General features: G+C 36.4%; 3 protein-coding genes across 3 annotated transcripts; all 3 read right to left on the reverse strand.

Annotated features, from left to right (window-relative positions):
- Nucleotides 1-2816: 2816 nt before the first annotated feature.
- On the reverse strand, nucleotides 2817-3446 carry LOC148194421 (uncharacterized). The gene has a single exon (XM_088097224.1). It carries the CDS (start codon nucleotides 3444-3446, stop codon nucleotides 2817-2819), a length of 630 nt encoding a protein of 209 aa, XP_087953350.1.
- A 2062-nt stretch (nucleotides 3447-5508) lies between these two features.
- Nucleotides 5509-6477, reverse strand: LOC148194422 (uncharacterized). The gene is made up of 2 exons (XM_088097226.1): nucleotides 6270-6477; nucleotides 5509-6209 (listed from the first exon to the last, which is right to left on the reverse strand). The coding sequence occupies exons 1-2, from the start codon at nucleotides 6475-6477 to the stop codon at nucleotides 5509-5511; spliced, it is 909 nt and encodes a 302-aa protein (XP_087953352.1).
- Nucleotides 6478-15303: 8826 nt separating this feature from the next.
- Nucleotides 15304-16613, reverse strand: LOC148194423 (putative membrane-associated kinase regulator 4). The gene has a single exon (XM_088097566.1). The coding sequence runs from the start codon at nucleotides 16540-16542 to the stop codon at nucleotides 15499-15501; it is 1044 nt and encodes a 347-aa protein (XP_087953692.1). The 5' UTR covers nucleotides 16543-16613; the 3' UTR covers nucleotides 15304-15498.
- Between the last annotated feature and the right edge of the window lie 2297 nt (nucleotides 16614-18910).

Consider the following 18910-nt stretch of genomic DNA (forward strand, 5'->3'; position numbering starts at 1 on the left):
AGGTGAATTTACAAAATTTCCATTTTCGTTCCTTGCCTTCATATTCTCAATGTTTTCCTTTAACTTAAAGGCTTCAACTTCTATTCTGAGAAAAGAAAATGTATCACATACAATAGGAGAAAAGACTAATAGTACTCAAGCCATAAAAATGGTGTGAAACATTATAGATGAGGAAGAATACGCAGCATCAATGGATCTGGGTAAAATCTCTTGTAAACATGCAGCATTGTTGGTTGGAAGTTTCAGAATCCAATAATATATTCTAGATTTTTAATTAATTCCTTTAAATGCTTGATTTGATAATAGATAACAAAATATATTCAAGGAGCATTGGTTAATTTTTATGGCCGGTAAGCACATAAAGGCAAACAGTTATGCAAATAAAGGAAATCTTAAATGTCTTACTTAAACAGTGTATCTCAGAGACATTGACAAGTGTATACATCACAGTTAAAAATATTGTTAGCGTTTTAAAATAACAAGTGATGCTCCCATTCATCAAACATGAAATGAACAAATATTTATAAGAAAATGCTTTTGATGATCCTACATGCAAAGGTTATCAATGGTTGTAAGTATCGGTATGAAATGACACATTCATCACCAAAGTTTGCATAATACATGTCAAAGGATTAGAGACAAAATAGGTCCCGAATGATGCTACACTCTCAACCCTGCTAAGAAAAGAGATACCGAGAAGGAATATATGAATTTTGTGTCTTGTGTACCCATATGAATATACATATTGAAAAGTGAAATGGTATACAATTATGTGATATAATCCTTTTGTATTTCAATTGGCACATATGGGAACATATATACATATAGGATGGGAGCCTATATATAAAGAGTATCTACACTCTCCTTCAAGCCAAAGGATATAATATGCACCAAGCTAGTTATATACATAATAAATCCTAGGGTTCCACAATTGTTTAGTAAAGATATATACTAATTGGTCATTGGAATTAACAAACTGAGTGATAATGTCTCCAAATAAATATTTTCTCAAATGAAGGGGAATCTATCTCAATATATTTGGTCATCTTGTGAAAACTTGAATTTGAACCTATATAAAGAGCAACTTGGTTATAGCAAATGAGAGAAATTTGTGTAACTTTCCCAAATCTCAATTCTTTAAGAAACTATTTAAGCTAAATAAGCTTACAAGATGCAAAATCGCACTAAACTCTACTCCTACACTAGATTTGGCCACCACATTTTGCTTCTTGTTTCTCCAAGAGATCAAGTTATTGCCAATAAAGACACAATATCTATAAGTAGATCTCGTTTAAGTGAGTCTACCCAATCTACATTTAAATATCTCACAACTCAGTATGATTATTACATCTATAAAGAAAACCTTTTTTAGGGGTCCCTTTGATGTATTTTAGAATACAATGACTGCATTTCAATGTCTTGCACATGAAGAATTAAGAAACTAACTCAGCGTTTTTCAACCAATCTAGTGTATCTCTTAGGATATGAAAGTGGCTCCCCCGACTAATAGGATATAATGTGTATAACAGGAGGAGACAGATTAAGAAGTACTTCTGAGTTAGGTTGTTAGGGTGAGTGAGGTTTCCTTTATATAGTTGAGGGGTCCTGATATGAAGGGGACTTTTGGGATAATTTTGTAGATTGAGCTTTAGCTCTTTGTGAAGGGAAAACCCTTGGAGGAGAGAGTCCTCTCCTATTTTGTGTTCTTTTCAGTCTATACAATAAAGAATATTACTCTTCTTTCTCTTTCCAATTTTGGGTTCCTAATGCCGACTCAATAGAAGTTTAGCATTACGATCCATAAGTATGTCAATGGGATTCGAATTCAATGGCCCAATCTCCTCTAAAATATTTAGTGCACACTTCCTCTAGGAAATAATAAGTTCATTGTTAGATTGTGCTGCCTCTATCCCAAAGAAGTACCTAAGTTTATTGGAGATCTTTTTTTCTGAAAATGATGACAAAGGTGTTGTTTAATCTGTGAGATGCCATGGTGATCAAGGTGTTGTTTAATCTGTGAGATGCCATGGCAATCACACATGGAAGAACAATGTCATGAACATGCATTATTGAGTAGATACCTAACAATTGAATGAGAACAAAGCACAACTTCTCTTCAAGTCATATCAAATTGTTAAACTACTACACTGAATCTACTAAATTAGAAGACTCCCCTTGAGCAACAAACCCAAGTGGTTGCTCTACAAATATTTCCTCCTACAAATCACCATGTAGTAAGGCATTTTTAACATCCAGTGGGTACATGGACAATCCTTGAAGAGTAGCCATGGTTAAGAATAATCTAACAAAGGCCATCTTGGCAACCATAGGTACCATTTCACCAAAGTCTAACCAAAATATTTGAGTTGAACTTTTTTCTACCAAACTAGGTTTGAGTCAATTGTAGTGCCACCATGACAAACTTTGACTACAAAGACCCATAGAAACCAACAACTGACTTCCCTAGAGTTAAAGGAATGAGATCCCAATTACCATTGTTCTATAAAGCACACAGTTTACCAAGCATGACTTGTCTCCAACCAAAGTGGGTCAAAGTATCACCTACAACTTTAGAAATATTGATAGGTTCTTGTGATCAGGAACCTATGGAAAAACACTCGAGAACACACAAAGACAACTTCTCTGAATTATACAGCCTCCTTTTATTGAAAAGAATCAACAAGAATGTGTTACAACGTAACCCGAGAGCTTAACCTCCCTCCAAAGAACTACTAAGAGTTCCCGCGAAACAATAACACTCCAAAACTACTCTCCACCAACCACTAATCCCCCTTTTATATCACTCACTAACAGCACTAAGAGAAACTATTCCTAACTGCCTTGGCAGTTAGACTCTGTGACTTTACCCTCCTCCTATATACAATTAACTCCCTAACATTACTCCCCTCTCCTCCAACAACCTTGTCCCCAAGGTTGAACTCCGGGTATTGCTCTTGTATAGTCACCTCATCTTCCCATGTGGCACTCTCTTGTCCCCCTTCTTGCCATTCTATCAAAACTTGGGGTATTTCCTCTGCTCCCAGTTGTCGAGTTCTCCTGTCCAGCACCCTGGCTGGTCTAAACATTGGTCCATCTGCGTGTAACTCAGCTGGAAGCTCTTTTTCCACTTTCTTCTCCCCCACAGCTTTCTTCAATTGGGAAACGTGGAATATGGGATGGATTCTGGCTGCCTCTGGTAATTGCAACCGAAACGCAACTTTCCCTATCTGCTGTAATACCTCAAAGGGTCCATAATACCTTGCCGATAGCTTCGGATGTAAGCGAGTTGGCATGGATGATTGTCTATGGGGTCTAATCTTTAAATAGACCCAATCGCCTATCTTAATGTCTGATTCTTTCCTTTTCTTATTTGCCTGATTACTCATCGCCTCTTGTGCTTGCCTTAAATGCATTTTAAGCTGTTTCAAAGCTTCATCCCTTGTCATCAAATCTTGAACCACCGACTCCACCCTGTCTCCCCAGGAATAAACCGACTCAAAGCTGGAGGTGCTCTTCCATAAACTATTTCAAAAGGGGAACACCTGGCTGCACTTTGATAACTGGTATTATACCAGTACTCAGCCCAAGGAAGCATCAACTTCCAACTCCTCGGCTGCTCTGAGCAAAAACACCTCAAATACCCCTCCAAAATTCTGTTCACCACTTCAGTCTGGCCATCCGACTCAGGATGGTATGCGGTGCTCATACTAAGCTGAGTACCCTGCATCCTGAAGAGCTCTTTCCAAAATATACTTAAAAACAGGGGGTCTCTATCACTGACTACTGACATAGGGATCCCATGTAACCTCACTATTTCTTGAACGAACTTCTCTGCAACCGTGCGAGCCGAATAAGGATGTTTCAAAGCAATAAAGTGGCTATACTTACTCAGCCTGTCAACTACCACCAGTATTGCGTCAGACCCGTGTGACTTGGGTAGCTTAACTATGAAATCAAGGCTTATTTCTTCCCAAATGGCTTGTGGGATCGGTAATGGCTGCAAAAGACCCTGAGGAGAGGCAGCCAGGTACTTGTGCTGTTGACAAATTACGCACCCCGCGACAAAATCAGTCACCGTTCTCTTCATTCCTGGCCAATATAGTGATTGGGCAATTTTCCGGTAAGTACGAAACACACCCGAATGGCCTCCTGTACTCGTCACATGAAACTCCGCTAGAAGCTTGGGAATCCAACTCGATTTAGCTGATAACACCAATCGTCCTTTATAGTGAAGGCGATCATTCTCCATCGTGTATGCTTCATGGCTCGTTGGGTCCCCTTGAGATCATCCATAATCTTTCGCAGCATGTCATCTTCTTCTACTTCTTTTAAAACCTCTTGAAAGTCATGCCAATAGGCCTGGAAAGTGCCCGTAGTTCTCCCTCCTCTGTACCCCTTTCTTCTTTACGAGACAAGGCATCTGCTACCTTGTTGGAACTTCCTAATTTATAAACTATCTCGAAATCATACCCCATCAATTTGGCTATCCAATTCTGCTGGCTATGCGTCGTTATTCTTTGCTCCAACAGATATTTGAGGCTGCGCTGATCCGTATAAACCACAAACCTCCTCCTCAATAGATAGGGTCTCCAATGCTGGATGGCCATAACCAACGCCATTAACTCCTTCTCATAAATTGACTTAGACCGAGACCCCTCAGACAATGCCCTGCTGAAGAAAGCAATGGGCTTCTTATGTTGCATCAATACAGCGCCCACTCCACTCCCAGAGCATCACACTCCACATGAAATTCCTGTGTAAAGTCGGGCAGTGTTAGCACCAGTGCCGTTGTCATTGCCCTCTTTAGAGATCCCATAGCTGCCCGGGCTTCCTCAGACCACTCAAACTTTCCCTTTTTCAACAACTCCGTGAGAGGTTTAGCTAGCTCCCCATACTTCGGCACAAACCTCCTATAATACCCCGTTAAGCCCAAAAACCCTCTCAATGCCTTCAAATTCTGGGGTTCTTCCCACTCCAGCATGGCCCTTATCTTATCCCGATCCATCTCCACTCCTTGCTCCGAAATCTGGTGCCCCAAATATTGAATCCTCCTTTTCCCAAACTCACATTTCTTTTGATTTGCTACCCACTCCTTCTCTTCCAGCAGCTGCAGTACCACTGTTAAGTGGTGGAGATGCTCTTCCCAGGATGGGCTGTACACCAATATGTCATCAAAAAAAACCAGTACCCATTTCCTCAAATAGGTGCCATTAATCTGTTCATGGCACTTTGAAACGTTTCCGGGGCATTCATTAACCCGAAAGGCATCACCATAAATTCGAACAAGCCTTGGTGGGTTCTGAATGCAGTCTTGGATGTCCTCCTCTCTCATTCGTATCTGGTGGTAACCCACCTTCAAGTCCAGCTTAGAGAAATACCTAGCACCCTTGAGCTCATCCAATAGTTCTTCAATTACCGGAATAGGAAATTTATCCGGTATCGTAGCCTTGTTCAATGCCCGATAATCCACACAAAATCTCCAGCTTCCATCTTTCTTTTTCACTAAAATTACCGGGCTGGAAAACGGGCTTTGACTGGGTCGAATAATTCCAGCCGAAGCATATCTGCAACCTGTTTCTCGAGCTCCTCTTTCACGAAGAAAGGATACCTGTAAGGCCTTACATTTATAGGATCCTTACCTTCCTTAAGCACTATTCGGTGCTGTGAATCACGTGAAGGAGGTAGTCCCTCTCTCTCCATAAACACCTTGCAGTGGGCCCGCAATACTTTTATGAGGTCTGTCTTCTGTTGCTCCGTCAAATCATCCTTCATGTCACCGTTTCCCCTGGCCTCCACTATGCACAGTTCCCACACCAAGAACCATGACTCAGCATCTGTGATTTTTGTAAGTGCACCTGGTTCCACCAGCTGTCTTGCCAAAGCTGGGTCACCGCAGATTTTCTTCTTCTCTCCATCCACCACATACTGCATAGACATCTCTTTCCAGTTAATAACCACCTCACCCAGTTTTGCCAACCATGCAATACCCAATATTAAATCCACTCCACCGAGATCAAACACATGCATGTCCTCCTCTACCTTCACATTTCCCAGCATCAATCCCACCTTTTCACATCGCCCCCTGGTCCACTTCTTACACCCGTCACCCAAACTCACCGCGTATGTGGCCGTTTCTGTTACCGGAAGCCTCAGTTCCTCCACCACCTTCCGGCTGATGAAATTATGGCTGGCTCCGCTATCGATCAAGACTACCACTCATTTTTCTCCTATCAGCCCGGTCAGTTTCATGGTTTTGGGAGGCGTTAGACCCTCCGCCGAGCAAGCCGAGAGCTCCATAGGTTTCGTCTCAAGGTCAGCGTTTTCCTCCAACTCGCCCTCCTCGTCCTCCGCCAAAAGCAGTACTCTCAAGCCCTTCTCCGCACACCGGTGACCCGGTGCGAACGGCCCTCCGCATCGGAAGCACCTCCCTTCTTCCCTCCTCTTCAGATACTCTGGATAAGGTAAGTTTCTGACCATTCGATTCTTATTTTCTCCTCCGGCCGAGCCATTGGCCCTCGCATTGGTGCTATTAGCCACCGTCGCACCTTCTCTCCTGGTCGTACCCGCTCCTTCTAACCACCAGCCCTCGTCGCGATACTGCGATCTCCATCAGCCCTCACTATCGCCGTCGCAGTTCGATTACCCCGTGGGTCATCTTGAGCCCGTTCCAACCTCCTCCGCATGCACGATTTATGGCGTCCTCCACGTCTCTCGCAACTCTGATTGCGACCATCAAATCAGGGGATTCTGAATTCTAACCTGGCCTTTAATATCTTCACGTAACCCCGCCAGAAAGAAACCCAAAATCAGCTCCTCCGATAGGCCCTGGGTCTGACCTAGTAACATCTCAAAACTCCTTACAAACTCTTCCAGCGCTCCTTCTTGCCTCAAGGTGGCCATCTGTTCGTAAACCGTTCCCCGGAACCCACCACCGAATCGATTGATCAACCCATCCTTCAAACCCATCCACGTCCGATTTCTGGTTTTATCCCGCCAATACTTGAACCAATAACTCGCGCTTCCCTCCATACTAATGTAAGCGAGTTCGACCTTATCCTCCTCGGCTACCTTCTGAATGTCAAAAAATCTTTCAGCCCGATTAATCCAAATGTATGGTCTCCGCCTTCGAATGATGGCAGTTCCACCTTCTTCCGCCAGTTGCCCGCGATTCCCCCAGTATCGGCCCTCCCTGGGTTCTCGTTCACCGACTACTGCTCCCTTCAGAACCACCTCCTTGATGGTTCGAAACTCCCCCCATCATTCTCATCAATTGCTGCACGTCGCTCTGATTGCAGCGGTCTCATCTTTGATTCCCTCAACCGTGATCTCCAAGTTATCTAACCTTCCCTCCGTCTCGCTCCCCATAGTTGGCTCCTCCCCTTTGTGATCCGGCAGGTCGGACCAAATGATAGGTTCTTGTGATCAGGAACCTATGGAAAACACTCGAGAACACACAAAGACAACTTCTCTGAATTATACAGCCTCCTTTTATTGAAAAGAATCAACAAGAATGTTACAACGTAACCCGAGAGCTTAACCTCCCTCCAAAGAACTACTAAGAGTTCCCGCGAAACAATAACACTCCAAAACTACTCTCCACCAACCCACTAATCCCCCTTTTATATCACTCACTAACAGCACTAACAGAAACTATTCCTAACTGCCTTGGCAGTTAGACTCTGTGACTTTACCCCTCCTCCTATATACAATTAACTCCCTAACAAATATACACAGAGGAAATGCAAGAGAGACAAGTGTAATAGGAGGGAGACAATCAATGATAACTGAAAGTGATGTAATAAGGGGAAGGATTTTCAGTAAAGTGTGTATCATTACAAAGGGAAATAGGAAGATCAAGCTCAAAAAGGCAAAACCAAAAGTGGCAGAGGAGGTGGTGTCGGAGTAGAGTCAATAGTTGTCCCAATAGGAAAGCGTGAATGTTGCCTACAATGATAAACTTGGAGAGAAGGTAGAGGTGGTGATTCTAGCAGCACACCAGTTATGTCCGTGGGTTCAAAGACAAGAGGATCGTAATGGGGCTTGGGAAGTCTTAAAAAGGAAGGAAATTGACACAAAGTAACAAGAAGACTCAAAAACGGTAACAACAACTAAAATCAAACAACTATAAAGGGAGCATGAGAAATGCATATATCCGTTTTTAGACTAAGGGTAGCCTAAGAAGAAACAATTATGAGACCAAACTGATAAACTAGATATTATCTGTGTTGCAAGTTAATCTTCTTTTGTTAATAAACTAGATGTTTCTATAGGTGGAGCACTAGTAGTGTCTAATTTCTTGGTTGGCATGCATTCTCTAGAGGATGTCGCTCACATTATCAATAGTTTGCAGGGTTTACAATGACTAGATTCATCTCATAGAAGTTCTAAGGTATTTCCTAATTCTTTGACATCTAAAGAAGCTCATTTTGGGGAGGGATTGAAATTAGCTTTCAAATTGGCTAATATGCTTGATGAGTGAGAAGATTCTAATAATAAATAGGATGATGAACCCATTTAAACTACAAGGAAAACCAATAGGGATAAACCAAGGAAAGTTAATACTAAATCCTTCGAAGCAAGGACTTCTACAAAGCACTAATGAGTTTTGCAGGTCTTTCTTTAAATGTGAGAGGGTTGACTTATAATAAATCTATTAATATGTTGTTTGTTCTAGGCATATGGAATTCAAGGTTTGGAATATTTTAAAGATAATCATAGGAAACAATATAAGTGGATTCCATCCATTTATTTTTTTTTTTATATTTTTAGTTTTTTTTTTTCATAATAGGCATTATTTGCCTATTTGTACACTGTAGTTTTATCATGGGTTTGGTGTGGTCCACCCATGTTTTTCTTTTCTTTTTCTTTTCATTTTTTTTAATAAAATCTTTATGTAATAACTGTAATGCCTAGCATGAACTTATTGGGAATAAAAGGTACAATAAAAAAAAAAACAATATTGGTATCTTATAGAGAGAAATATTTTGTAAGATATTTTCCTATATCATATATCTCTATATGATGTAATCAAATCATGTCTCCAACATGGTCAAATTATATATATCTAATACTCTCCCTCAAATTGCAGTATATATATTTTATATGAGACAATTTTGTTAAAAATGCCCGCACCTCAAGATCTCTTAAGAAACTTTGTATATGATTCAATAGGTTACTTGAGCTTATAAAGTAAATAGTTACAAAGCTATTAGGTATTTCTTGTAGGTGTCTTTCTCTTAATCAAAGTGACAAATAATCTTCTATATGTTTCATCTTTCCAAATCATACCTTTAATCATACATACATCCCTAATACATGAAACAAAACCTCAAATTCGAAAAAGCACCACAAAAGATATATATGCTTAGCAACAACCTCATAAGATCAGCATTTACTTTCAGCCCTGAAATTGCAGTTTGTACATATTGAAGCAACTCTTCTCGTTTGGTCTGTTAAAATATAAAGCAGATAGTGAAAGGTATATGGTAGCAAAGTAAGGCAAATAAATCCAATATAATTCTTCTAAATGTGTTTAAGTTCAATACTTTTAAAAAAGTCAATGGTTGTGGTTAGAGCTCAGATTTCACGCAATAAATCAAGATAAGTCAAAAGAAAACTTCAGGAAAAAAAAATTAACGAGATCTTTGCCGTTATTCTTATGAGGAAGAGACATAGTTAGGTCACATCATATGTTTTTTAGAAAAAAAGATATGAATCTAAGAAAGGAAAGAAAGTGCAATATTTTACCAAAAGTCTGGTGTTTGAGAATATAGTTGCCATGTGACAGCGAATTACAAATATGAAGTGGCAAGGAATAAATCAAAGCATCTTGCTAGAATATATGAAAGTGTCATATTTTAGATAATCCTCTCAGGTTGCTTTCCCTATTTCTTCATTATATCTTAAGATTAGTTACCATATTTCCTTATCTTATCATGGTTGATTTCACTAATTAGCTAGGATTTAATTAGCATAAATAAGGGGTAGTCTTTAGGCTTTATGAACACAGCAACACATCAATAAATTGTAATACATCTCCACTAATATCGATTAGTGTTTCATTTCTTCTCACTCTACCTCCATATACCTAAAACTCCATAATTTCAATATATCTCAATAATTTGAGCCTTAAACCAATTAATAGATATAATGTTCAAGACAAAACCAATAAAAGCTTACTAAGTCACATTTGATATGAAGTATCAATAATAATGTGATCATCCATAAAAAGTCACAATATTAAATTTGTAGGTATATCTTATAAACTAGACTTTTCAAGTCTAATTTAACCACGCAAGCGTTAAGGTGAGGTTTGCACATATTTATATAATGTAATTTTCTTATATCTCCAACCAACAGGAGAACTCCTACATATCTCCTGAAACCAAGGATTGGGCGTCTCAAACATGGGACTACATATTTATGGATGGTTCAATGGAGACCTGATAACAAAGGATATGACAAGTCTAACAAATAGACGCTTATACTATATTAGAAAGTGGATTCTAAACCTAATTAAATGTCACAAAACCTACTTATAAAGTTAAGTTGATACCTACTTATATATTATAATTTGGCCATATTTTTAGTTTATATGGATCTTCAATCATCTATATCAACAATAAACAAATAAATTTATGAGAAAAAAACCAATTCTAAAATCATTACCAGAACTTCATCTTCATATCTAGAAANATTATGAATACGTAATGGTTCATGTGGAGATGCTCATATGATGCATGACATATATGCTTTTGGGTGATCCTTCATGCATGAGGAATCTTAGATGAATTGCTTACATACACGTATACTCATTTGGTTTATACATACATAAGGTTTGGTCTTACATGAGTCGCTTTGATGGAGTGATTTGTATCCTCTTAATAAGTGATGTAGAGTTAGGGTTTGATATACGATTATTGCTATGATCATAGAGTTTAGGGTTTGTATATGATTATTGGTATAATCATATTTTATATTCCAAAAATTGCTTTACTATAATATTTAGTATACTATATCATTCTAGATGCTAAAATAAAAAAAAGTTTCTAAAAAATATAATATGAGTTTTTTTGTTGTAAAAAATATTATGTACATTTTTTAATGAGAACTTTTTATAATCTGGACAGTGTATATGTTGGATACAAATAAAGTTTCACGTTGGATAAAATATGAAATACACATGAGTTTATATACATAAGATACATTCATTAGTAAGAGGTCTTTTGGAGTGGTACCAAAAGCAAATCCGTGAGGACTTACATCATAATTAAAAAAAGAACTCTATTAAAAATAACTAGATTTTCTATCAAATAAACTAATGAATGTTTAGCATATAGTAATAATATAATAAAAAGTGAATATTATTGTGACATTCTAAGATTTTCAAGTTACAATTATATTTCTATTTTAACTATTATAATTATTTCTTATTAGAAAGTATAAATAAAATGTTTTTTTAGAAGAATTGAATAATTTGAAAAGAATTCTAGAATACGAGTGTAATTTACTCTAAAAAGGAAAGCTAGACATACTCACACTCCTCTCAAAGTTAAGCGTGAAAACATATATTTAAGTTCTTGTTTTCTTCTATGTTTTTAAACAAACGACTAGACTTACCCTTTTAATAGAATAAGGGTGATGGTAGATGGACACTCTCCTCTACACCTACACAATACTAGCTAGTAAAACTGTATTTTTATTTTAAAATATAAAATAATTTGAAAACTGCTAAATACAAAAGTAAAATATATTAGCTTTTATTAGGTGTAGTTAAGTGTGGGCTTTAAGGTCGTTCATATAAATTTTTCCATAGAATAATAGACTAACAGGTCTAAGATTCAATATAATTTCAAAATTTTACAAAAGTAATTGGTCTCTAATATTAATTATAAAAGTTTTAGTTATTTAATGTTATTGATTTTAAATTATTTTCTAATTTTAAATTAGAGATGAATTTGGACACTAATTTAAAAACCATTATTTTAGTAGATAAAATTTTGATAATTCATGTTAAAGATCAATTTAGAATTTAATTCACAAATAAATTATAATATTTTATTCATAACAGGGATTATTTTAGATATATTAATAAATTTTTAATTTATAAAATAGTATATAACTTAGGTAATTGATATCGATTAATTATTGTGGTTTCTAAAATTAATTGTTAATTAATTAATTTTATTTAAAATAGTTTGTTAACAACCTAGAACTAGCCATTTTAATTTTGGTTTCATATTCCTTTAAAATGAATGGATTTTTCATGACTGATTTTATTTTTTATTAACTGAACATAAACTCCACCAATTAAGGAAAAACAAGGACTAAGAAAGTAGGATGGTTTTGATAGAGTGGAAGATCTAAAACTAATTGAGAGAGCATGTTTACAGAGTTAAGATGCATTTTACCTTGAGAAAAATTGTACAGGGCTCGAAATATCTTAAGATTACTTAGAAGGACTAAGAAAGGGGTGTAGAATAGTCCAAGAAGAGGGTGGAAATCAGCATGCTCCTACCACAGGCCCCTACAACATTAACATCCATCACCTCTATTCCTAAGGGTCGAGTCTTATTCATAGGGTAGTCTAGATATGTTCACTCTTCTGCAACATTCCATATCAATGTGTCTTTGCATGTGCCCCTAACACCCCGTCTTCATTCGCTGGATTGTCATAAATAACTGACAATGCCTTTCGAAAAACGATCAAACCATCCCTCATGCACATGTAGGAGTAACTTCCCCTTCTCATCAAATCTTCATGCCTGCATTTCAATATTTCATCATGCATCTTCTGATCAATGTAATTCGTTAAGTCCATATTAAACAGATATCAATCCTTTAAATAATTGGACTCATTCGTGTTTATATCTTTTCATTGAAACTTCGTCTTCAGAAGTTGTAAATTAACCATAAGGTTTTAAAGTAGTAGGGATAATTAGATGAGGTAAAGGAGAAGAAGTTAGAGATATGGACAGAAGAGAGAAAAGTACGAGCTACTTTATTGTTTGATTAGGACAAATTGGTGGTGGGGAAAAGAAGTGGTTGTTCTTTGTGCTTGTTCTATGTGTTTGTATAATTGGTGCGCTACAGCGTCCACGTATACTTGAAACTTCAAAATTTCGGGCATGTGATTCGACCTCTGGACTATGTACGCGTATTTTAATGTTTAGTCAAAATCAAGTGAAAGGAAGAAGTGCACGCCTAGCGAAGATTAATGTCTGTCTGTAAAGCTGTACACTAGGTTTTGTTTTTTATATCACTTATAGAATACAGATTTTCATGTAGCCAGATTATCCATATGTACATACGATGATGAGGTTTAAGAATACATATATGCACCACGCACTCTGGCTTAGGGTGGGACCATTACATTACAGAATGAACATCAGAATAACTGTTATTATTAATATTGTTGTTCTTGGTCCTTTTAAAATTGACACTGGCCATATATATGTATTCTGTGATCATAATCATTTTCTGTTACTGCTGTACTTTGGTAATTGCAACAAGGATACATAATTGCACTAGCTAGTTGTGCTTTGATCTTCGGTCAACCGTGCTGCTTTGCTGGGAATTCACTAATACTAATCATGACTGTTCTCGATAAAGTATATAGTGGCCAAACAACAACTTTCAGGCATGATTTCCACATTTTAAATATAAAGCATATTCCATTTGTGTTTAAGCTTATCTCCCCATCAAATGGCTGTTTCTGATTGTAATCTTTGCTTTTTTGGTTAGTTACAAGGTCAGTTTTCACTGACATCTCATTTTTATATTATTTTACTGACTTCCTATGCTTTTTCTTCTTTATAGAGAAAATTAAGGTGCCATGATTTCCACATTTTTTTGGTTAGTAACCAGGTCGGTTTTCATTGACATCGCATCCTTTTACTTTTTCATCTTCATAGAGAAGACTACAAAATATCATGGAAAGGAAGGGTGGGAGAATAAAATATGTCATTCATCACTTTTAATTATACAGTACTACTACGGTCTATATGTTTGTTATCAGTTGAACACTGAAAGAATAATGGCACATAATCTTAACCGGTCATTGGGAATCTATTTTGGGAAAAGGGATCAGTTTCAAAACAAGAGGGCTTACTTTTTTACATTATAAAAAAAAAAAATATATGGTCAATTAACAGCACATAATTGGGTTTTATGAGTCAAGGTTTTCGTTTTGCATGTTGAAATCCCAAATACACAAAAATATGACCATAGAACCCAGGTTCTCCAAAAGTTTGGACAACTTTTATTTTAGAGATAAATATATTTTTAAGTTTTTAATTTTTAATTTTTAATTTTTAGTAAAAATTGGAATAAGTTTGTTTCAACATTTTGATTTAATTTAGTCTTTCAACTTAAAAATGTATAGATTTAATTTTTCAGTCAAATTTTGATAGATTTATTTAATGTTTTCAACATCTTTTGTGATAACATTTATATTATTAAACACATTTTACCCTTAATGTTAATTTAATTTTGACTAAAAAATATTACATTAATTCACACATCTAAAATTTTAATGAGAAACTAATTTCAAAGACAAAAATGTATTTAATCTATATATATATATATATATATATATATATATATATATATATATATATATATATATATATATATATAATTCCAACTCCATCTCATTTATACCTTATTTTCTTCAAATCCCTTACTTTCTCTTTTTATTATATTGCTTATTACAATTTATATATATAATTTTTCTCTCTTTTTCTACCATCCAAATCCATGTCACAACAAAGACAAGGATAGGTAGATGATTCATGGATAAGAAGTACGTAGCTTCAAGATCTAAGTGGCTAAAATCTTTATTTTAGACTTAAAAGAAAAAAATATCTCTTTTGAGCTCTGTAAATATTTTTTAGTATTAATTGCTTTAGGTTTTAAAAAAATATCTCATTTTAGCTCTGTAAAATTCTTAAACAACGTCTATAGAGGTTCTTGAGTGATGTAGTATAATTTATCACTTTTAACATTATAAAAAAACTTTATCCTAAAGAGAACCCAAAATGAGATCCAGTAAATTCTGTTTCATCAGTATTTCCTTTTGTAAAATTGACAAGACTCTCGTAAATGCCTATTGTAGAAAGTTTGTCATGGTGAATTCTCTTGCTCGTTGGTCATAAGCATAGTTCTTTCGAAAAATTGAAAGTAGCCTTTGGCCAAAAGAATTACTCCTCTGAGATAACTAATAATAATAATAATAATAATAATAAAATAGTGAAGCTGCTAAGGTGTTCAGTTCTACTACATCTGGGTAAATATATGCAACAAGTACAAGAATCAGAGAGAGAATTGTAGAATTTTATTTTATTTTTGAACAAGTTAATGCTGGAAAACCCAGTCTATTCATTCAAACAGTAAACTCCACCAAAATGCAGCAGCATTTCAAACGAGAATGCCTATTTCTTCTCTTACAAGGTTTTCTCAACACTCACTTACGTTAACACTCTTGTGGTGTAACTATAGCTATTCTTTAACTCCCACCAACTGCAATTTTGTAGCGAATTGAGAACAAATCCTGCTATCATCTGAACCATTCTTTGAACTACACTGTTGCTGAGACTGTTTGCAATGAGCAATTGCTCCCTCCACTGAACTTTCCAACTCATAATTTGCACTGATGCTCCTCTTGAAAAGTTGCAAATCATAGTACCCAGCTGAGCTGAGAGAAAAAGATGAAGATGAAGAAGAGGACCCGGATGAAGATGTGGACAAAGATGAAGCCTTGGTGGCACAATGTCGATGAGAAACCCCAGAGAAAGACCTCCTGTGGTCACAGAAATCATCTTCAACTTCAAGCATCTCTCTTTTAAGGGTCTTCATCACAGCACAAGTTACCTGGTGCTGATTGTTATCATACAAACTCTCAAATGGGCTTCTCCTAGCAACCTTCCTGTACTTGTTCTGACACTCTTTGCACTTGAATGGTGTTTTCTCTGCTCCCATGTTGCTTGCAGCACTGGCACAAAACTTGTCTGAGCAACCAGATTTGCTGAACAAAGTTTTCAGATAAGCTCGTGAGGCCTTCAGTCTCTGGCCAAGCAAGAACTGCTTCATCTGTTTCAGTTTCTTGGGCCAAGACTTCTTGGGAAGATCACCGATTAGGTTGTTCATGTCAGAAAACAACCCAAGTGGGTATTCAGTTGGGATCACATCGCTGCTAACTCGGCGTGATTCTGTAGGTGAGATGTTAGATTCAGTGGTTATGGGAAAAGTTCTGCGTTCCAACGCGGAATCTGTTTTCACATACTCAAAGTTGGCATTGGAGTTTTCTACGAGCTTTTGAACCATTTGCAAACGAGGGGGAAGGTGAAGAGGAAGGAGTTTTCCTTTGTAGAAGAGGTCATCTGCTGGAGAAGTTGATGACTCTTTCTCACTCATCTGGAATTCAAACTCTCTATTGGATGTTGGAGAACTAAGGGAGTATGAGAAGAAGTTGGGGGAGGAACACAGTTCCATTTCAATGTAGTCATCGTCTACATGAACCAAAGTAACTTGTTTTGTTGCCATTTCATGTGACTCTCTTGTGACGATGGTTTTCTCTATTGGTGTCTGTCAGAGTATGGAGATAGATGCCTATGGGAAATTGAGCTTCCGCAAGGAAAGAGAGCAGGGTATGCTATAAAAAGTGGTGATGTTGCCAAAATACAAAAGATATTTTATTCATTTATTTATTATATTTATAAGATTTTAATCTTATCACCTTTGTCTTCACTTTACTCTTCTACAGTTTGAAATAAATACATCTACGTTAATACAAAAGCTCTGTGCTTTTAACTTATGTATGCATGCTACTTTTCAAGCATGAAAGAAGGTATTATTTTATCTTTCCTTACTAATTTATTATTCCTCCCTTTTTTTGAATCCAAGTGTATAAAAAAATATTGGCTCTCAGAACATGCATAACTGTGAATGATCCAAAATATTCGAAAATGTTCAAAGGGGATTCAAAATTTGTGGTCCTATGTTAAGCTGAGATATTGTTAGTCAGTGAGTGTAGTCATGGGTGAAGGATTTCATTTTTATATTTTTTTTTCTTCAAGTTTAATAATTGTGTTTTTCCAGTGTAAATTTGTTTACAAAATCATCCCAAAAAATAGTCTAAATATGGCTTTTAAGTTAATTCTACGAAACCAAATAATTTTCTATGCCTAACCATTTTTTATTAGAGATGTCTTTGATAAATGCATAAACTGTTCTCTCGTTTTTTTTTTATCTCTTTTTTCTTCCATTGTGTATATACCCCAAGGCACTACGAATGCACAGTAGAAAGAGATGCAGCAATCTGCATCAATATCTGTCAAAGTAGTAATAAAAGAGAGCAATGATGATCCTTGAAAGTACCCTGGTTGCTTTCGTTATTCTTTTTCTTTTCCCTTTTCTGGCATTTCTTCTTTGTGCACAAGTTCAAATCGATGATCTAATTCTTACCTTTCCCATGATAGATTTGGTTTATTGAGCACTTTTAGAGTGGATATAGCTAAGGAAAGTTCTACTTAAGGTGCACAGGAGCATCCAAATTCAGACTCTATGAATCATCCGTAATTAGTGGTTAACATAATTGGTCCATGCCATGTGTTAGATGAACACATTCATTCTTCAATTGTCCTGTTCCATTTGAGTTTGATACGTCAAAGTACAAAACGAGAATCTGCTACTCAAAGGAAGATGTTGACACTGACCTTGTTTTTATTGAAAGTTTCAATGTAACACACTAAACCTTCCAACTGGTTCCATGACAAAGAAAGTATGAATGGCATGATTTATATACTAGATTGAATCTGATGAGGAAGCAGGTACATAGGGAGGTCTCAATGAAATGAATCTAGTATCTACATCCCTGTCTAGCATACATATCCTTATCTTCTCATACATGATTAAGGGTACTTGGCCGGCACAATACGTGTATGAGAAATGCATTAATGCAAAACTGTTAAGTAGGACACTACTAGTAAAAAAATGATTGAACTTTGTAATGGTTAAGTTAAATGTTTGACTTGAAAGGTAAGTGGAACATGGTTTGTCAATTTCTTCGTTCATTAGCCAATGGACTCCCCAAGACATCATTTTTTCTTTATTCTAGAAGTTAAGTTTTCTGCAATTTGCACATTCGATAAGGAAAAAAAAAATTGTGAAGGGAATTTGTTTTTCTCATTTACCTTTTTGTGGCTAATCTATAACTGACCAATTCTACATTATTCATCCCATGGAAGGCCCCATCCATCTTTCTTTCTCAATTGGCTTATGGGCAATAATTCACATTCATGGTGAGTGATGTGCTCATTTGACCAGGTCAAGATGTAAGATATTTTAATCTTTTCACCTTTGGCTCTTGGCATGTGTTATATTACGGATTTGGGGATTCAAACTTTGAGGTTTGACCTCAAAGAAATACAAAAATGAATACATTGGGAAGAGACAAGTAGGATCCTATAGGCTATAGCATTGGACTAACGAAATGGTGAAGCATAAGTTCATAATCATAACCCTCTCTCCAAGGCCAAAAGGACTAGCGCTGGTTTCGAGATTGAGAGGGTAAAAAGCCACTAACATTGCTCGAGGGCAGTTGTTGTTTCTGTCTCCCTTTGTCGAGTTCTCTGTCTCAAACAGATTCCCCAAGCCAAGTTGAGTTTAAGTAAAAGTCTCAAAGAAAGAATGTTGCTTTCATTCTGTTTTCAAGACCTTTTTTTTTACTAGTCTGATATGATGAGTTGTTCCACAAAACAAGGCCCACAAAAACAATAAAAAGTTAAAAGCTCTTGAGATCATATGATTGTTAGTTTGTTAGTGATGTACTAATGGAAAATTTTGTTCGAAGTTCCGTATCAACTAGAGATAATATATAAGTGAGTGTAAATTTCATCTTATAAATTAGTTT

The sequence above is a fragment of the Vigna umbellata genome, chromosome 8 (assembly GCF_029865625.1).
Source record: "Vigna umbellata cultivar VRB3 chromosome 8, Vumbellata_1.0, whole genome shotgun sequence".
Lineage (NCBI taxonomy): Eukaryota > Viridiplantae > Streptophyta > Magnoliopsida > Fabales > Fabaceae > Vigna > Vigna umbellata.